Source organism: Nycticebus coucang, chromosome 19 (assembly GCF_027406575.1).
Source record: "Nycticebus coucang isolate mNycCou1 chromosome 19, mNycCou1.pri, whole genome shotgun sequence".
Lineage (NCBI taxonomy): Eukaryota > Metazoa > Chordata > Mammalia > Primates > Lorisidae > Nycticebus > Nycticebus coucang.
In genome coordinates, this window is record NC_069798.1 from 69795789 (window position 1) to 69812587 (window position 16799).

The 16799-nt window shown below is 43.6% G+C and overlaps 1 protein-coding gene and 1 non-coding gene across 5 annotated transcripts in view; one reads left to right on the plus strand and one right to left on the minus strand.

The window, feature by feature from the left end:
• The first annotated feature begins 1588 nt into the window (after positions 1-1588).
• ZNF236 (zinc finger protein 236) overlaps positions 1589-16799 on the plus strand; it is a 139471-nt gene continuing 124260 nt past the window's right edge. For 3 of the 4 annotated variants that reach the window (XM_053571722.1, XM_053571726.1, XM_053571723.1), the window contains exon 1: positions 2824-3234. In XM_053571722.1, the coding sequence (XP_053427697.1) occupies positions 3159-3234 (76 nt within the window). In that variant the 5' untranslated portion in view covers positions 2824-3158. Of the gene's footprint in view, positions 1737-2823; positions 3235-16799 lie in introns of those variants that run through there. The other variant, XM_053571725.1, reaches the window with a different exon arrangement.
• On the minus strand, positions 12827-12933 carry LOC128572145 (U6 spliceosomal RNA). The gene has a single exon (XR_008376058.1). It is a non-coding gene; the product is annotated as a U6 spliceosomal RNA (small nuclear RNA).

Genomic DNA, 16799 nt, shown 5'->3' on the forward strand with positions numbered 1-16799 from the left:
TTCAGCCTTATATCCTACTTCAATGTATATGCAAAGTCTAATTTTGTCTACACTTATTATGTAGATTCTTGCTTCACTGCAACTAAAAGTAGCAAAGGATTAAGAGATAAGAAGATCTGGGTTTGAGTCTTGGGTCTCCTTCCAAGCTATGTGGCCTTTGGCAAATTACTTAACCCCTCCCAACCTCCATATTTTCAACCATAAAATGGCACTTCAAATGACTGTTCAGGATTACAGGCATTTTACATAAATTACTAAAGTGTAAGGGACCCTCAAAAACAGATGTTAATAAAATAATAATTATTAAATCCTTACTCACTGACTTGGAGTTAATAACCACATAAGTTAAATAACTGCCCCACCTTTAGATCTTTTTTTAAAAATGGATTATGAGCCTTCTTCCCCTCTCCCCAAGGAATTGAATGAACGTAAACATACATGCACACATAACGCTCCTGACACATAAAAGATCCTTAATTTGTTTTTTCCCTTCTTGACTTGGTGCCTCCACTTGGAATGCCCTTTTTTTAACCATCTCTATTTAAATTCATCTTTACAAAAAGCATCTTTCCTATCTGTATAATTGTAATTAATCTTGTTGATCTCAAAGTTCTCCAGGGACTCAAAAGCATCTGTTACAGTTTAACCAGTTTTGGGTCTTTCTTGCCCCACTAGGTTCCCAGTTTCGGGTCGGTTTATCGTTTCACTTTTGTACTCCTTTACAGTATCTTACAGGTAGTTGCCAATCATTATTTACTGTTTTAATTTATCTTACTCTGGATGGCAAGATCATGTTAGACTGCATTTGGCTTATTGAGCAAATGATCCTTCCTTCCCTGGTCAAGTCAGCCCCTGCCTGGCTGGCACGTTAGTGAGTCACATTTTGCCGAAGTTATACCGTGCAAAACCCAAAACACAAGATCAAGGCATCTGAAACTGTCAATTTTAACGCATTACATGGGACGAAAGGAGCATTATTGAGTTCGTGACTTAGGGTTCCAGGCCTTTGGCCACAAGTAGAGTCTGCGCAGAGATGCGCTCAAAGGCCTTTCTAACTGGGGTGCTAAGGCTCCCAAATTCTCACGGTAATTAAAGGGACACATGTAAACACACTCAACGTGTTAAGCGCTCGGCATACGAAGCTCCCTTGGTTCATTCCGGTTCCTTTCCCCGCTCTGCCAAGGCCTCTACCTTGCAGGAAACCTGTTTCCAGCTCCGGGACGGGGCTGGCCGGCCCTGGGCCTGTGGGCTCGCTGCTCCCTGCCCGCCACCCTTGACCCTGGACGTCCTCGGCCCGCCGCCTTAGCGCCCCGGACCCCTCGGCCCACAGCGCCCGGCCAGCTGACCGCCGCGCTCGCCCGCGTCCGCGCCGGGCCCGACGGCGCCGCGCATGCGCCCCGCGCCGCCCCCACCGCGCCCCGCGCCCAACGCCCCCGCCGCGGCCCGCGGGCCATGGAACCCGCCGAGGCCGGCGCGGTTCGAGCGCTCCCGTCCGCGCGTTCGGGCGCCTTCCCCCCGTGAGCCCGGCGGCGCTAGCACCGGGCCGCCCGCCGCCGGGCCGCTCCGCCCGCCCCCACCGCCAGCCGGGCGCGCCCCCGCCCCGGTGCCCGCGCGTGCGCGCCCCCGTCGCCGCCCGTGTGTGTGTGAGTGTGCGAGTGAGGGGTGGTCCGCCGCGCCGACGATGCCGCGGGGCCGCCCCCCGAAGCCCAGGGACAGCAAGGCGCGTGGCGACTCCGGTAAGGCCCGGCGGCCGCCCGCCCTGCCGACCCGCCGGCGGCCGGTGCGCGGGGCCGCCCGCCAGTGCCCGGATGCGGCGCGGGGGGCGCCGGGAGCGCCGGGGCGGGGGCGCGGGCCGCGCGGACCCGGGCCGCCGCCGCGACTGGCCGGGCGGGCCGCAGCGCGGGCGGAATGATACGGGCGAGGCGGCGCGGCCCCTCCGCGCGCTGGGCCTACTTTCCTGGGCCGGGCCGTGGCGGCAGCGGCGGCGGGAGGCGGGAGGCGGGAGGCGAGGGCGCTGGCGGCCGCCCCCTCCCTCTCTGCCCTGCCCTCCCCTCCCCTCCCCTCCCCCGCTCCTTCTCTCTCCCCCTCCGCCTCCCCTCTTCAGCGTCTCCCTTCCCCCTCTCCGCTCTCCCTCCCCTTCGCACTTCCCCCTTCTGTTCCTCCTCCCTCCCTCCCTCCTTCCGTCCACCGCCGCGGTAGACGCTGAAGTTGTGGGAAAGCAGCCGCCCGGCCGGCTCCCCTCGCCCCGAAGCAGGAGGCGGAGGGCCTGTGCCGGCGGGAGGCAGCCTGGCCGGGGCCCTCGGACGCCGCTGCCCTCCGCGCCCCGCGTCCCCGCGGGTCGGCGTCCCCGCTCGGCTAGAGCGGGGACAGCTCAGGGAGCTGCTGCGGGCCGTGAACACTGTAGGCGCCCGCGTGGTCTGAGGGAACTTGGGCCGTGCACTCAGTAGACGCTAGGAAGTGTTTTCCCGCAGTAATTTGTACTGGGTGGTGGTTTGCCATGTTCTTGAAATGACTCGGATTGTTTTCCAGGGAAGGAGGAACGCATGAAACGGGCCCACCCCGCCCGCCCCCGGCTCCCCGCTCGCCTCCCCCCTTCCCTCCCGCTCCTCCCTGCACGTCGCCCCCCCCTTGCCGTGCTGTGGGCGGCGCACCTGCTGCTGCTGCAGGAGTCTGGGGAGCAGGCAGGGGGAAGGCCCTGACTCCGCTGCAGGGCGGTAGTTTATTTCTAGTCCTGGAAGACACTTCTTTACTGGTACTTAGTCCCAGCAGCCCTGGTGCTGAAGTGCCACCTGGAGGTTTCTCCAGCGTGTGGAAAGCATTTTGAAGGGGAACTTTCAAGGTCCACAGTGGCTAGGAATCGGCCAGTGTGCCTCGACTTCCATTTAGTTCTATTTTAATTTAACTGGTTACTTAGGTTAGTGACTCCGTGTTACCCCTTTTTTGGGTCGGGTAATGAGTAAACTGAGGCTAACTACGGAAGAACAAAGATGCCCCAGAACATGTGGGGTATGGAAACCACAAAAGCACGCGTTACTGTCCTCTGAAGCCGTTAGGAAGAAAGATAACCAGTGGGAATCCATGTGAACTTAGTACAGGATGTACCAGACTAGGGATTGCTGTTGTTTTTGATGGAGTTAGGGTGGACCTTGCAGAGGTGAATGTCAGCAAGAGTCTGCACGCTTCCTGTCGGCCTTGTGGACTGCTGGGAGACATGTGGGCTGGATGATGATGCAGGTGTGCAGATGTTTAGCTGGACAGTAACTGCTCTGAATTCTGATGCAGGCTGATGGTGACTGGAAGGAGGTCTTTATTGCCTCTCACTGCTTTGCCCTTGCCTTACTCTATTCAGTGTTGGTTTTTTTTTTGTTAAGGTGACCTACTGCCAAAAATAAGGCAGTGTCTTACAGTTACTTGGAAGAGGCTTAGTGAGAGAAAAAGTGTCAAACTTCAGGGACAGGCTGGGAACGCTCCTCCTTCCCATTCCCATCTTACCATTGGCATCACTGTCCCCTGATGTTTCAAGTTCCAAACCCAAGCATGATCCCATTTCCCTTGTTCCTCCAACACACTTTTGTAATTAAGTTTGTTGCTTCTGTCTCAGAAATGAACTTCTGAATCTCCTTTGCCCATCTCCAGGGTCAGGTGGCCTGGCTTCCTCTCAGGTGGATGCTAGCCTCCTAGAAATCCTACCACTCGAGAGTCTGAATGAATATGATCTTTTTGAATGTAAATCTGATCGCCACGTTTTATTGAAGGTGTGGAATCAATCCACATCCTTTTAGCATGAACATTCTCCTACAGGGTCCTAGCTGACCAGGCCATAGCAGTTTTTGCCTAAGGGACTTTGCTATTTTCTATTCTGAAAAATCACCTCCTTTTGCTCATTTTGTAGCTCTGAGTGCTTTAGCTTCTTCAGAGAGGCCTTTTAACCTTCTCAAAAGCAACTTTTTCCTTTACACCACTTGGTACATACGACAGTGGTTTTCAGAGCATGGTTTATGAACCTTTGGGAGTTCCCTGAGATGCTTTCAGGATTTTTTAAGTAAATAATTTTATAGTGAGACTAAAACTATTTGGCTTTTTCAGTTGGTTATCATTTGCACTAATTGTACTGAAGTAATTGTAGATGCAACTGCTAAGACCATCACATGAGTCAAGGTGGTGGTGGCACTGGACTGTGAGGCTGCCTTAGGTTCATGTATTCCAGTCTAAAATAACATCTTGCAACAGAGCGAGCTCAGAACTCGATATGAGGATCCAACTGTCTTCAATCAAACCAGACTTGAAAATATTTATAAAGATGAAAACTCTTGTTGCTATTTTTTTTGGAAATGTACTTTTTTCATAAAAATATGTATGTTGGCAGGTAATAGACTTATTTTTAAATGAATAAATCTTTTAAAATTGCTATTTCTAATAGGGCAAATGTCAGTAGATAAAACCCATATCAACTAAAGGTCTTTGAGAACATCAATAAATTTAAGAATGTAAAGGGGTCCTGAGCCCAAATTTGAGGCCCATTGCTCTATCCGTTACTTTGTTAACAATGTTTTTTATAATCGAAACTCTTATCTATTTTTTGTTATGCTGTTATGAATTTTATTCCTAAGAAAACTCTGTAAAGTATACAGGGATTTTTCAGAGAGAAGTATTTGGAAGGTCCACCTAGTGGTAGAGTTTGATCTATCTTTGTGTCCAAAACATGTACAGTAGACCTTCTGTAGTTGACTACCTCCTTACATTGACCACCTCTTTAAGCTGACCTTAAATTTTCATAGACCAGACATGCACCACATGTACTGTAATGGAAGTTCCTTATGTTGACCACCCCTCTATGTCAGTGTGTTGACCAGTTTGTTACAGTCCCTACAGCTTGAAGGGATTCTGCATTGATACACATAAAGCCCTTCATGTAGGTTAATTCATTTATTTAACAGCTATTTTTAGAGCACTTACTGTGATAGGTGGGCACCGTGCTGGCATGCAGAGTTGATGGAGACATGATCTCTGTGTCCCATGGTGGTAGAAAATGGTTCTTGGCAGCAGGAACAGGCCCTTGAAGTTTGGGCTTCCTGGAGAAATGATGCTAAAATTGAAACCTAAAGAAATGAGTGAGAATAAGCTTACTCTAAAAACATGCCTTGAAGAAAGAAATACTTGGCTTAGGACATAATTAAAGAAGCCTCCTCACTTGTGGGTTGTTGGGGGTATTTATTGAGCATTTGCTGTGTGCTGGCACTATCCTGGGGCTCTGAGGACTAGTGAGATAGGCCCCTTTTCATCATAATTATTTTCATTTAATAAGCAATAATGTTGCCTTGATGGAAACTACATTTTGGAATCTAGTATGACTTCAGTCATTTTTTTCCTAACAGAATGGTGCAGATTTTTTCCCCCCTCAGTTTGTACCTTTAATTGACTTCCTGCAGAGTTTCTTTTTTCTTTTGGAGAGATATTTGTAATCTTAGTTCATTTCCAGAGAGTTGAGACAGGTAGAGCTTGAGCCAAAGGAAAGAGCAAGTCTTTTAGTGATCATATTACCAGTTTAGGCATTTTATTTTAGTTTTTATTTTATTTTTTGGAGACAGAGTCTCACTTTGTTACCTACTGCAGCGTGCACTGGCATCATAATTCACAGCAATCTCAGACTCTTAGGCTCAAGCAGTTCTCTTGCCTCAGCCTCCCAAGTAGTTGGGACCACAGGCACCTGCCACAACGTCCGGCTGTTTTTTAGAGACAGGGTCTCACTCTTGCTCAGGCTGGTCTTGAACTCCTGAGCTTAAGCAGTCCGCCTGCTTCGGCCTCCCAGAGTGCTAGGGTTATAGGTGTGAAGCCACCTTAGGCACCAGCCTTTAGATTTTGGGGGATGAATTCAGAAGCCCAAGGGCAGAGCACTAACTAGCAGGATAAGCTGGGGTAGTAGGCCTTCCCTCCTTCAGGAGGCAGCAGGGACTGCAATGTCCTCAGGCTGTAGGTAACAGTAGAATACTTACTTCAGCCTGGGCCACAGTAAAGGGGAAGCAGCTTCTGCTTAAAATAGTAACTTTCCAACAATATCAGGTTTCTATCTGAGGGATGAAGAGATTTCTTAAAGGAGCTTCCTCTGCTCTTCACAGTTGAACTTTTTAGGTAGGTATAAACTTGGAAACCTTTAGTATTTTGAAGGAAGTGTAATGGGATAACCTTTAAAGAGTTTATAAATCTGGAATTAAGTAGTAATTTAACATGCGTTCGAAATCTTGGTCTTTCCCAACTAGCTTGGGAGAAACCATACTTCCTTATTAGATGAAGTCAGTCCCACACTTAGGAGTAGGTGTTGTGTATCTGGCTCTCCGTTGTCAGTGTGCAGAAGCAGTGTCTCTACCTTCAAGGACTGCTAGTGCTTTTCACACCTTTTTTTTTTTTTTGTCATAGAATTCCTTTTTCTCCCATCCTGGGGAAGTTTTTAAAGATCCATGTGACCAGACCTCACCTTCTTGGTCCCATCAAAGCTTGCCTTTGAAAAGCCCCCAGGTCAGTGGTTCTCAGCCTTCTTGATGCTGAGGCCCTTTAATACAGTTCCTGTGGGTTGTGATCCACAAGTTGCGAACCACTGCCCCAGGTAGTCCACTGGGCCCCAACGCGGGTCTGGTTGAAGCAAGGGAGGTCAGGAGATTTGTAGACAGCCTACACCTCTGAGGTGCCTTCCCCTAAAATGTCTCTCAGCTTAGTTAAAAACCCTTGCTTTGGTGGATTAAAATCAAGGATTTGTGTAATTTAATGAACTACCAGGAGCAAAGACTGTGCTCTTCATACAGCAGTCAATCCTCAGTTGTCTGTAGGTCAGACAGGTAATGCAAAGCAGCAAAGCATTTTAGGGTAACAGGTAATAGCAGTCAGAAGCTCTTTCTGGGCTTGCAGAGCTGTTATTTTGTCCCACAGGGCAGGCGGCCACTCTCCTGTGTTGAGTTGTTGCCCTATCTTATCATCAAGAGAAGCCAGAAATGTGTCTATTTGAAACCTCTTTATTATTGTATTTGGTAATGTTTTAGTTGACTGGAGTACCAAGATGGGGAGGTCACATGCAGAGCGAGCTCTCAGGGCTCCTGTCACCCTTGTCACTGTCGTCCTGCTTTATGATCACACAGGTTGGCTTTAAACTGAAGTGAATTTAGAGCATTTTCTGGCTTTATTCATACATTATTTGTTTTTATGAGATTATTCCTATTGTGTAGCAGAAATACGTTAATCTTGATAGTTGTTATTATTCCATTGTATAAATATTCCATCAGTTACTCTTCTACTCTTGACATCTGGATTATTTCCAGGTTTTGGCTCTTGAAACTTTGATGGATTTTTGTGACACAGTGGATACTGTTGAACAGTTTTCGAGGGTGATTGTACCGGTTTGCTCTCCTACCAGCAGTGAAGGAGTTCCATTTGTTCTGTAGACTGAGCAGCGCTCAGTGCTGTCTGTCCATAGTAGCCATCCTGCTAATCCGAGTTCTGTGCTAATAAGGTTTTTATGTTTACCAGCCATTTGTTCTCTTTTGCTAGGCTCCAGTTAAGGCTTTGGCCTTTTTTTCTACTGTGCTGTCTTTTTTATTTTTATTTTATTTTGTATTATTTTATTTTGTTTTATTTTTTTGAAACAGTCTCACTTTGTCACTGTTGGTAGGGTGCTGCAACCTCAAACTCTTGGGCTTACGTGCCTCTTGCCTCAGCCTCCTGAGTAGCTGGGACTACAGGTGCCCGCCACAAAGCCTGGCTATTTTTTTAAGAGACAGAGTTATCACTCTTGCTCAGGCTGGTCTTAAACTCGTGAGCTAAAGCAATACACCTGCCTCAGCCTCTCAGAATGCTACGATTATAGGCATGAGCCACTGCGCTTGGACCTTTTTTTTTTTTTTTTAATTAATGCTTTACTTTCTGGAGCAGTTTCACATTTGCACAAAATTGAGCAGATAGTATGAGTTCCTGCACACCTCTCTCCTCCTGGTTCCTGTGTTGTTCACATCTTGCATTAGTATGGAGTGTTTATTACAGTTAACACTGATAGGTTATTTATTATTAATTGGACTCTGTAGTTTGGGTTCGTTCTCTGTGTTGTGTGTCCCGTCATTTATCTACCATGCAGTATCACATAGCAGTTGCATTGCCCAAAAAGTGCCCTGTTCTCCGTTTGTTGTTCCCCTCGCTCCCGGACCCCTGGCAACCACTGATCTTTGACTGTGGTTTTGCCTGCCCCAGAATATCACTCAGTTGGAATCATACAGCCAGTAGCTTTTTCAGAGAGGCTTTACCTAAGCAACAATCATTTTCATTCTTCTGTATCTTTTCATGATTTGATAGCTCTTTTCTTTTCAGTGCTGGGTAGTATCCCGTTGAATGGACATACCATGGTTTATCCATTTAGATTTTGAAGGACATTGTGGTTGCTTCCAGTTTTTGGCAATTGAGAATACGTGCAGGTTTTTGTTGCATGTAAGTTTTTAGCTCATTTGGATAGATAACTGAGGGCTGTGATTGCTGGAGTATATGGTGTGTGTGACCATGTTTAGGCTTTTTTTTTTTTTTTGAGAAAGAGTCTCACTATGTCGCCCTCAGTAGAGTACCGTGGCATCACAGCTCATAGTAACCTCAAACTCTTGGGCTTAGGCGACTCTCTTGCCTCAGCCTCCCAAGTAGCTGGGACTATAGGCGCTCACCACAACACTGGCTAGTTTTTTGTTGTAGTTGTCATTGTTGTTTAGCTGGCCCAGGCTGGGTTTGAACCCACCAGCCTTGGTGTATGTACCTGGTCCCTAACTACTGACTGGTGCCGAGCCCATGTTTAGGTTTGTAACAAACTGTCACACTGTCTTCCAAAGTGGCTGTACCATTTTGTAATCTCACCAGCAGTAAATGAGAGTTTCTTTTGTTCTGTATCTTTAACAGCATTTGATATTTATCATTTTTTGGATTTTGGCATTCTGTTAGGAATGTAGTAGATACCTGGTTTTAATTTGTGATTCCCTGATGACACGTGTCGAGCCTCTTACGGGTTCATTTGCCACCTGTGCATCTTCTTTGGGGAAGGGTCATTTGCCTTTTTCTTACCGAGTCAGAAGTTCTTTACAGTTGGTGGTATTTGTTCTTTGTTTTTTCCTATTTACTGATTTGAAGATACCTTCTGATGAAAGAACTTCTCAATCTTAATGTTGTCTGATTTGTCTGTACTTCCTATTATGTTTTGGAGCCTATTTAGATAATGTTTGATGATTGTCATTCTCTTGGGTTTTCATCTATATCCACCTGATACTGATTTGCAGAGGGGAAGGTTAGAATTTTTTTTTTTTAACGTGTAATTTTATAATTTACCTGCATTATTTGTTGGAAGCATCATAGTTGCTTTTTCAATTTTAAAAATATTTTAACTTTTTAAATTTTTTTTTGAGACTGGGTCTTGCTCTCTTGCCTAGGCTGGAGTACAGTGGTGTGGTCATAGCTCACTGTAGCTTTGAAGTCCTGGGCTTAAGAGTCTTCTGCCTCAGTTTCCCATAGTTTTGATGTGAGCCACCACACCCACCCTGCCTCTTTAGTGTTGTAAGAATGTTTTCTGTATTCTGAATATTAGATCCTGAATAATACATATATGACTTGCAGATATTTTCTCCCATTCTATAGCTTGTCTTTTCACTTTATTGATAGTGCCCCTTGATACACAAAAGTTTTAATTTTTTTTTTTTTTTTTTGAGACAGAGTGTCACTTTCTCACCCCTGGTAGAGTGCTGTGGCGTCACAGCTCACAGCAACCTCAAACACTTGGGCTTAAGTGATTCTCTTGCCTCAGCGTCCCAATTAGTTGGGACTACAGGCTCCAGCCACAACGCCTGGCTGTTTTTAGAGACAGGTCTTACTCTACTTCAGGCTGGTCTGGAATTTGTGCGCTCAGGTAGTCCACCTGCCTTGGCTACCCAGAGTGCTAAGATTATAGGGTGAGCCACTGTGCCTGGTCAAAAGTTTTAATTTTGATGGAGTCCAATTTGTGTTTTCTTTATTTGTAGCTTTTTCATCATTTTTAAAATACCATTGCCAAATCCACAGTCATGAAGCCTTTTCCTTGATGTTTTCTTCTAAGAGTTTTATAGCTTTAGTTTTAAATTGAGGCTTTCATTAAATTTGAGTTAATTTTTGTATGTGTTGTGAGGTAAGGGAGTGAATTCATCATTTTACCTGTATGTATCTACTTATTCAGAACCATTTGTTGAAGAGAATCTTTTTCATTGAATAGTTTTGCCATTCTTGTTAAAAATCAATCAATGATGGGTACCTACAGACCCAGCTACAGTCCCTACTGAGGAGGCTGAGGCAAGAGAATCGCTTGAGCACAAGAGTTAGAGGTTGATGTGAGCTATAACCCCATGACACTCTACCAAGGGTGACAAAGTGAGACTCTGTCTCAAAAAAGAAAATCAATTGATGATAAGATGTATGGGTTTATTTCTGGGCTCTCACGCCTGTTCCACTGGCATATCTGTCTTTGTTTTTATGCCAGCACTATATTGTTTCGATGTGTCTGTTATTTTTTTTTTATTAAATTAAATTTTTTTATTAAATCATAAATACATAGATCATGTATACATTAATGCATTTATGGGGTACAATGTGCTGATTTCATGTAGAATTAGGAACGCTTACATCACACTGGTTAAAATATATACCTCATCTCATTTGCTTATTGTGTTAAGACATTTATACTCTATACTAATAGATCTGACATGTACCCTTGCATTATGCACCATTGACATGATCCCACCATTCACCCTCCCTCGATCTGACCTCCCCCCTCCCTTCACATCCCCCCCTTCATCTTGGGCCATAGTTGTGATCTGTTCTTCATAGGAAAGTGTGAGTGATTGTAAAATGGTTTCATAATAGTACTGAGTATATGGGATATTTTTTCTTCCATTCTTGAGATACTTTACGAAGAAGGATATGTTCCAGCTCCATCCATGTAAATGCAAAAGAGGTAAAGTCTCCATCTTTTTTTAAGGCTGCATAATATTCCATGGCATACATATACCACAATTTATTAATCCATTCATGGGTCAGTGGGCACTTGGGCTTCTTCCATGACTGGGCTATTATGAATTGAGCTGCAATGAATAATCTGGTGCAAATATGTTTGTTATGAAGTGATTTTTGGTCTTTTGGATATACACCTAGTAGAGGAATTGCAGGGTCAAGTGGCAGATCTACTTTTAGATTCCTGAGTGTTCTCCATATTTCTTTCCAAAAGGGACGTATTAGCTTGCACTCTCACCAGCAGGGCAGACGTGTTCCCTTTTCTTCACATCCGCGCCAACATCTCTAGTTGTGGGATTTTTTTATGTGAGCCAGTCTTACAGGAGTTAGATGATATCTCAAAGTGGTTTTGATTTGCCTTTCTCTGTGATTAAAGATGATGAGTGTTTTTTTCATGTGTCTGTAGGCCATGCCCCTGTCTTCAGAGAAGCTTCTGTTCAAGTCCCTTGCCTACAATGAAATGGGATTACTTGTTCTTTTCTTATTAATAAGTTTGAGTTCTCTGTGGATTCTGGTTATCAAACCTTTATCAGAAGCATAAACTGCAAATATCCTCTCCCATTCAGAGGGCTGTCTGCTTGCTTTACTTACTGTGTTCTTGGCTGTGCGGAAGCTTTTTAGTTAGATTAGATCCCAGTAATGTATTTTTGGTGTTGCTTCAATTGCCCTGGGTTGGGGGGTCCTCCTCATAAAGTATTCTCACAGGGCAATTTCTTCAAGTGTTTCTCCTGCACTCTCTCCAAGAATCTTTATAGTTTCATGTTTTAAGTTTAAATCTTTTATCCAGTGAGAGTCAATTTTTGTTAATGGTGAAAGGTGTGGGTCCAGCTTCAGTCTTCTACAAGTCGCCGGCCAATTCTCCCAGTACCATTTTTTAAATAGGGAATCTTTCCCCCCATTTATATTTTTGATAGGCTTATCAAAGATCAAATGACGATAAGTGTCTGGGTTCATCTCTTGGTTCTCAGGTCTGTTCCAGACATCTACCTATTTTTGTGCCAATACCATGATGTTTTGATCATACTAGATTTATACTATAGTCTGAAGTCTGGTAACGTGATTCCTCCTGATTTGTTTTTATTTCTGAGTAATGTCTTGGCTATTTGAGGTTTTTTCTGGTTCCATATAAAACGAAGTACTATTTTTTTCCAAATCTTTAAATTATGACGGTGGTGCTTTGATAGGGATTGCATTAAATTTGTAAATTGCTTTGGGTAATATGTACATTTTAACAACGTTGATTCTTCCTAGCCATTAGCATGGTATGTTTTTCCATTTGTTAATGTCTTCAGCTATTTCTTTTCTCAGAGTTTCATAATTCTCTTTATAGAGATCTTTCATGTCCTTTGTTAGGTACATTCTCAAATACTTCACCTTCTTTGGCACAACTGTAAAGGGAATAGAGTCCTTGACTTTTTTCGGCTTGACTATTATTAGTATATAAAAAAGCTACTGATTTGTGAGTATTGATTTTGTATCCTGAGATGCTACTGTACTCCTTGATCACTTCTAAGAGTTTTGTGGTTGAGTCGCTGGGGTTTTCCAGGTATAAAATCATACCGTCTGCAAAGAGTGAAAGTTTGATCTTCTCTGACCCTATTTGGATACTCTTAATCGCCTTCTCTTGCCTGATTGCAATGGCTAAGACTTCCATTATAATGTTAAAAAGCAGTGGACACAATGGGCAAACTTGCCTGGTTCCTGATCTGAATGGAAATGTTGGCAATTTAATTCCATTCAATGTGATATTGGCTGTGGGTTTGCTGTAGATGGCCTCTATAAAAATATGGAATGCTTCACGAATTTGCGTGTCATCCTTGCGCAGGGGCCATTCTAATCTTCTCGGTATCGTTCCAATTTTAGTATATGTGCTGCCAAAGCGAGTACTGTGTCTGTTATTTTGATGTGTTAATTATACTCTGTGCCAAAATACATTAAAACAAATACCTAGGCATTCAAGTTGTTACTCACTTTTGAGTTACTCACTCACCACCTAAGGTCACTGCAGGAATTGTTGGTGTGTGTGGTGCTTTAAGAATTCTGTCTCTGCACATTATTGGCCACACCCTAAAGCCTACATGCTCATTGTTGCATTTATCAGCTTGAAGGTGCATGGCAGAGAACTTTGAGCAGATTTGTCTTTGTTAACTTTCATAAAATTCTGAATTAGGAGAGCATTCAGTCTTTCTATCCCATGACTAAGATAAAAGGCCTTATTGGCTTTAAGGAAATTATGGTTAAGTAAATATTAGGGCATTTTATTGTGGATCGTAGTGCACAGTGTAGGGCAGAAGATAATGGGAGTTGCAGGGAATGCGGTAGTGATGGGAGTGGTGGAATTGTGATTGACTGTCCAGGGCAGGACCCAACAAGCTTCTTTTCTGTAAAGGGCCACGTGGCGAATGTTTTAGCTTTGTGGGTCCTAACTCCTCACACCTGCTGCTGTGGCCTGACAGCTACCATAGGGAGCACCTAAGTCAATGAGCAGGGCTGTATCTCAGTGAGACTTGGTTCACCAAAAATTAGGCCTTTGTTGACTCCAATCTAGAGGAAAAGATAGGAATAGAAAGTTGTGTATAATAGTACTTTACTATTGAGTGTACTATATTGATATATTAATATGACAGAGAAGAACAGAGATTGTGGTCAACTCAATGTATTTTCACAAAGAGAACTCACTCATGTAATGAACACCCATATTAAGAGATATTAACAGAACCCCGAGAGCTCGTTTGTGCCCTATCCCGATTGGCGCCTTTGTTGGACTAGCCACTGTCCTGATTTCTAACAACATGGGTCTGTTTTGGCCTGTATGTTACACTGTAGTTACAAAATGAAACTACGCAGATTGTTTTCTTGCAAATGGCTTGTGTGTGGCTACTTGTGTTGTGTACGTGAGATTCACCCATGTTTTTGTGTAGAGCAGCAGTCTGTTCTTTTTCACATTTGATAGTGTGCCCATTTTACTCCTGTTTTTTTGGACAGAGTCTTACTTTGTCACCCTTGGTAGAGTGCATTCGCATCACAGCAACCCCAAACTCTTGGGCTTAAGCATTCTCTTGCCTCAGCCTCCCAAGTACCTGGGATGACAGGCGCCTGCCACAGGTGTTTTCTTGTTGTAGTGTTATTGTTGTTTGGCAGGCCTGGGTCGGGTTTGAACCCATCAATCCTGGTGTATGTGGCTGACACCCTAGCTGCTGAGCTACAGGTACTGAGCCCCATTCCACTCCTGAAGGGCATTTGTGCTGTTTTTAGTTGCTGCCAGTTATAAAGAGTGCTACTGGGAATATCTTAAATATGTCTTTTGGGTGCACATGCTTATCCATTTTTATTGCGGTTATACCTAGGAGTGTAATTGCTGGATTATAAATTATGCATGTATTCAGTTTGGGTTTATGCTGCCAAATAGTTTTCCAGACTGATTCTAGCAGTTTTCACCGCCTCTAGCAGTATTTCAGATTTCCAGTTGCTTCATACCATCCTCAGTACTTGGCATTATCTGTTGTTTCATTTTAGCCGTCCTGTTGGGTGTGCACTTTACTTTTTTAGTTTGTTTTCGTTGGGACCGGGAGGGCTTGGTAACTTTTAAAAAACAAAAAAGTATTTAAAAATTGTTTCACATGTTTTACATGTAACTTGAATTGTCATAGCAACCCTGTAAGGCAGGACAGGAATCATGGTAAATCTTTGTGTGATGAGTTAGGCTGAGAGAGATGATTTGGTTGTTTGGAGACCCACACCTGATAGTGTGGCAGGACAGAGACTTCCCTCAAGTCCTCTGACACCAAGTCCGGTTTTTAATCACTGTCTTCCTTGTCTGTGATATGTGTTCATATTTTAATCTATCTGTAGATACCTGTGTTTCAGGATACATGTTTGAAAAGTAGGACTGAATCTCAGCGCGTGCTCTCCACAGCTCTCCATGGCATTGTTGAGCTCTCCTTAGTCTAAAAGTAAATGTTTGTTTTTTTCTGTGCTCACATAAATTGTATGTTTGTGGAGATGACAAATAGAATAATGGCAGCAGGCAGAACAAGAAATTATTCTATCTATAGAAAATTATTTGTTTGCATTGTCAAAGGAAGCATTATAAATGCAATATGCTGCCAGATCACAGAGGCCCTGGAATGCTCATGGTAGACACTTGAGGTTTTATTTTGTTATAATTTAGTGTTCTGTAGTTTTGTTAAGTTTGGATAATGTAGTGTAGGGCCTGAATGTATATCTACCCGAGTTAAAGTCTTTCTGTAGAAATACAGATTTACAGGTAATAAAGCAAATATTTAAAAGGCTGATGTTCTTTCTAAAAATCATGAGAGAGACTGTAGTGATAGGAAGCATGAAAAGAAAGCCCACACAGGTACACACAGATACTGACAGAGTGAGCCTTGAAAGCTTAGCTGGGGAGAGGTGACTCTGTTCCTGGAAACACTTCGCTCTACGAATATGAGTGAACTGATGTTATTAGGGACCATTTAAAGAACAGGTATTTATCTTTATGTCAGAGATAAATTTCATGTAATTTATCATGGTGAATTCTGAAGTTTTAGAATATAACTTTTTTGATTGAAACTACTCATTCTTTTGATAATGAGAGTACTTTTTTTTTGGCTCTTAACTGAATATATTTTATGCTGAAATAACAGTCTGAGGCATGCCCATTGCTATATGATGTTGATAAATTTCAAATTCATCTGTTGTTTTTACACTAGGCACAAAATAGAAACTGGGTCTCATCTCAGAAACCATAACCTTAAGAGTAGTGGAAGTATAATTAATTAGGAGAGAGCCTTGAATCATTAATTGAAGATTAATACTAGTTCTGGCAGTGTTTAATTATGTAATTTTGACCAAGTGGCTTAATTTCTTAGGTGTTAGTTTCCTTAGAACAGGAGTATGGTCTTGAACTCCTAACTTCCAGAGATCTTCCTGCTTTTGTCTCCCCAAATGCTGAGATTATAAGTGTGAGCCCCTGTGGCTATTTTTAATGCTTTTTGAGTAAGTAATATATCATCATGGTTCAGAATTCAGCCATGAAAATTATGTAGGTCTCTGTTACGAACCCCCATTCTCCAGTCAAATATGTCTTTCATACAGGCAACCAATGCTATTATTTTTTTTCTGTAGTGTCATAGGAATGCTTTATACATATATAAGCACATGCATGTAACATCTCTTCTCCCCTCCCCCACTTATTTATTTTTTTTTTTTAAAGAAATAACATCCAGAACATACTACTTTTTCTGTTGAAGATATTTTGGAAAGTATTTTTCTGTATGAATTAATTTTTTTTTTTTTTTTTACAGGCTGAGTTTTGCTTTGTCACCCTCAGTAGAGTGCCTTGGCATCAAAGCTCACAGCAACCTTCAGCTCTTGGGCTTAGGTGATTCTCTTGCCTCAGCCTCCCAAGTAGCTGGGACTACAGGCGCCCACCCCAACACCTGGCTATTTTTTTGTTGCAGTTTGGCTGGGGCTGGGTTTGAACCCGCCACCCTTGGTATGTGGGGCTGGCGTCCAGCTCACTGAGCCATAGGTGCCGCCCTGTATGAATTAAATTTTATTTCCAGATGAGTACCTACTTACAAGTAAATACACTGAATAGATAATAGGTTAAAAAAATAGAAACCTCTCCTCTGGCTGCTCCCACCTCTGCAGGTGCTGGTGCTTTCAAGTTGGCTGGGTATTCCTCCCTAGCAGAAGGCAGGTGCTTATGGCTGATGCTGTTAATCCTATTGGAGTAATTGATCTGAGAG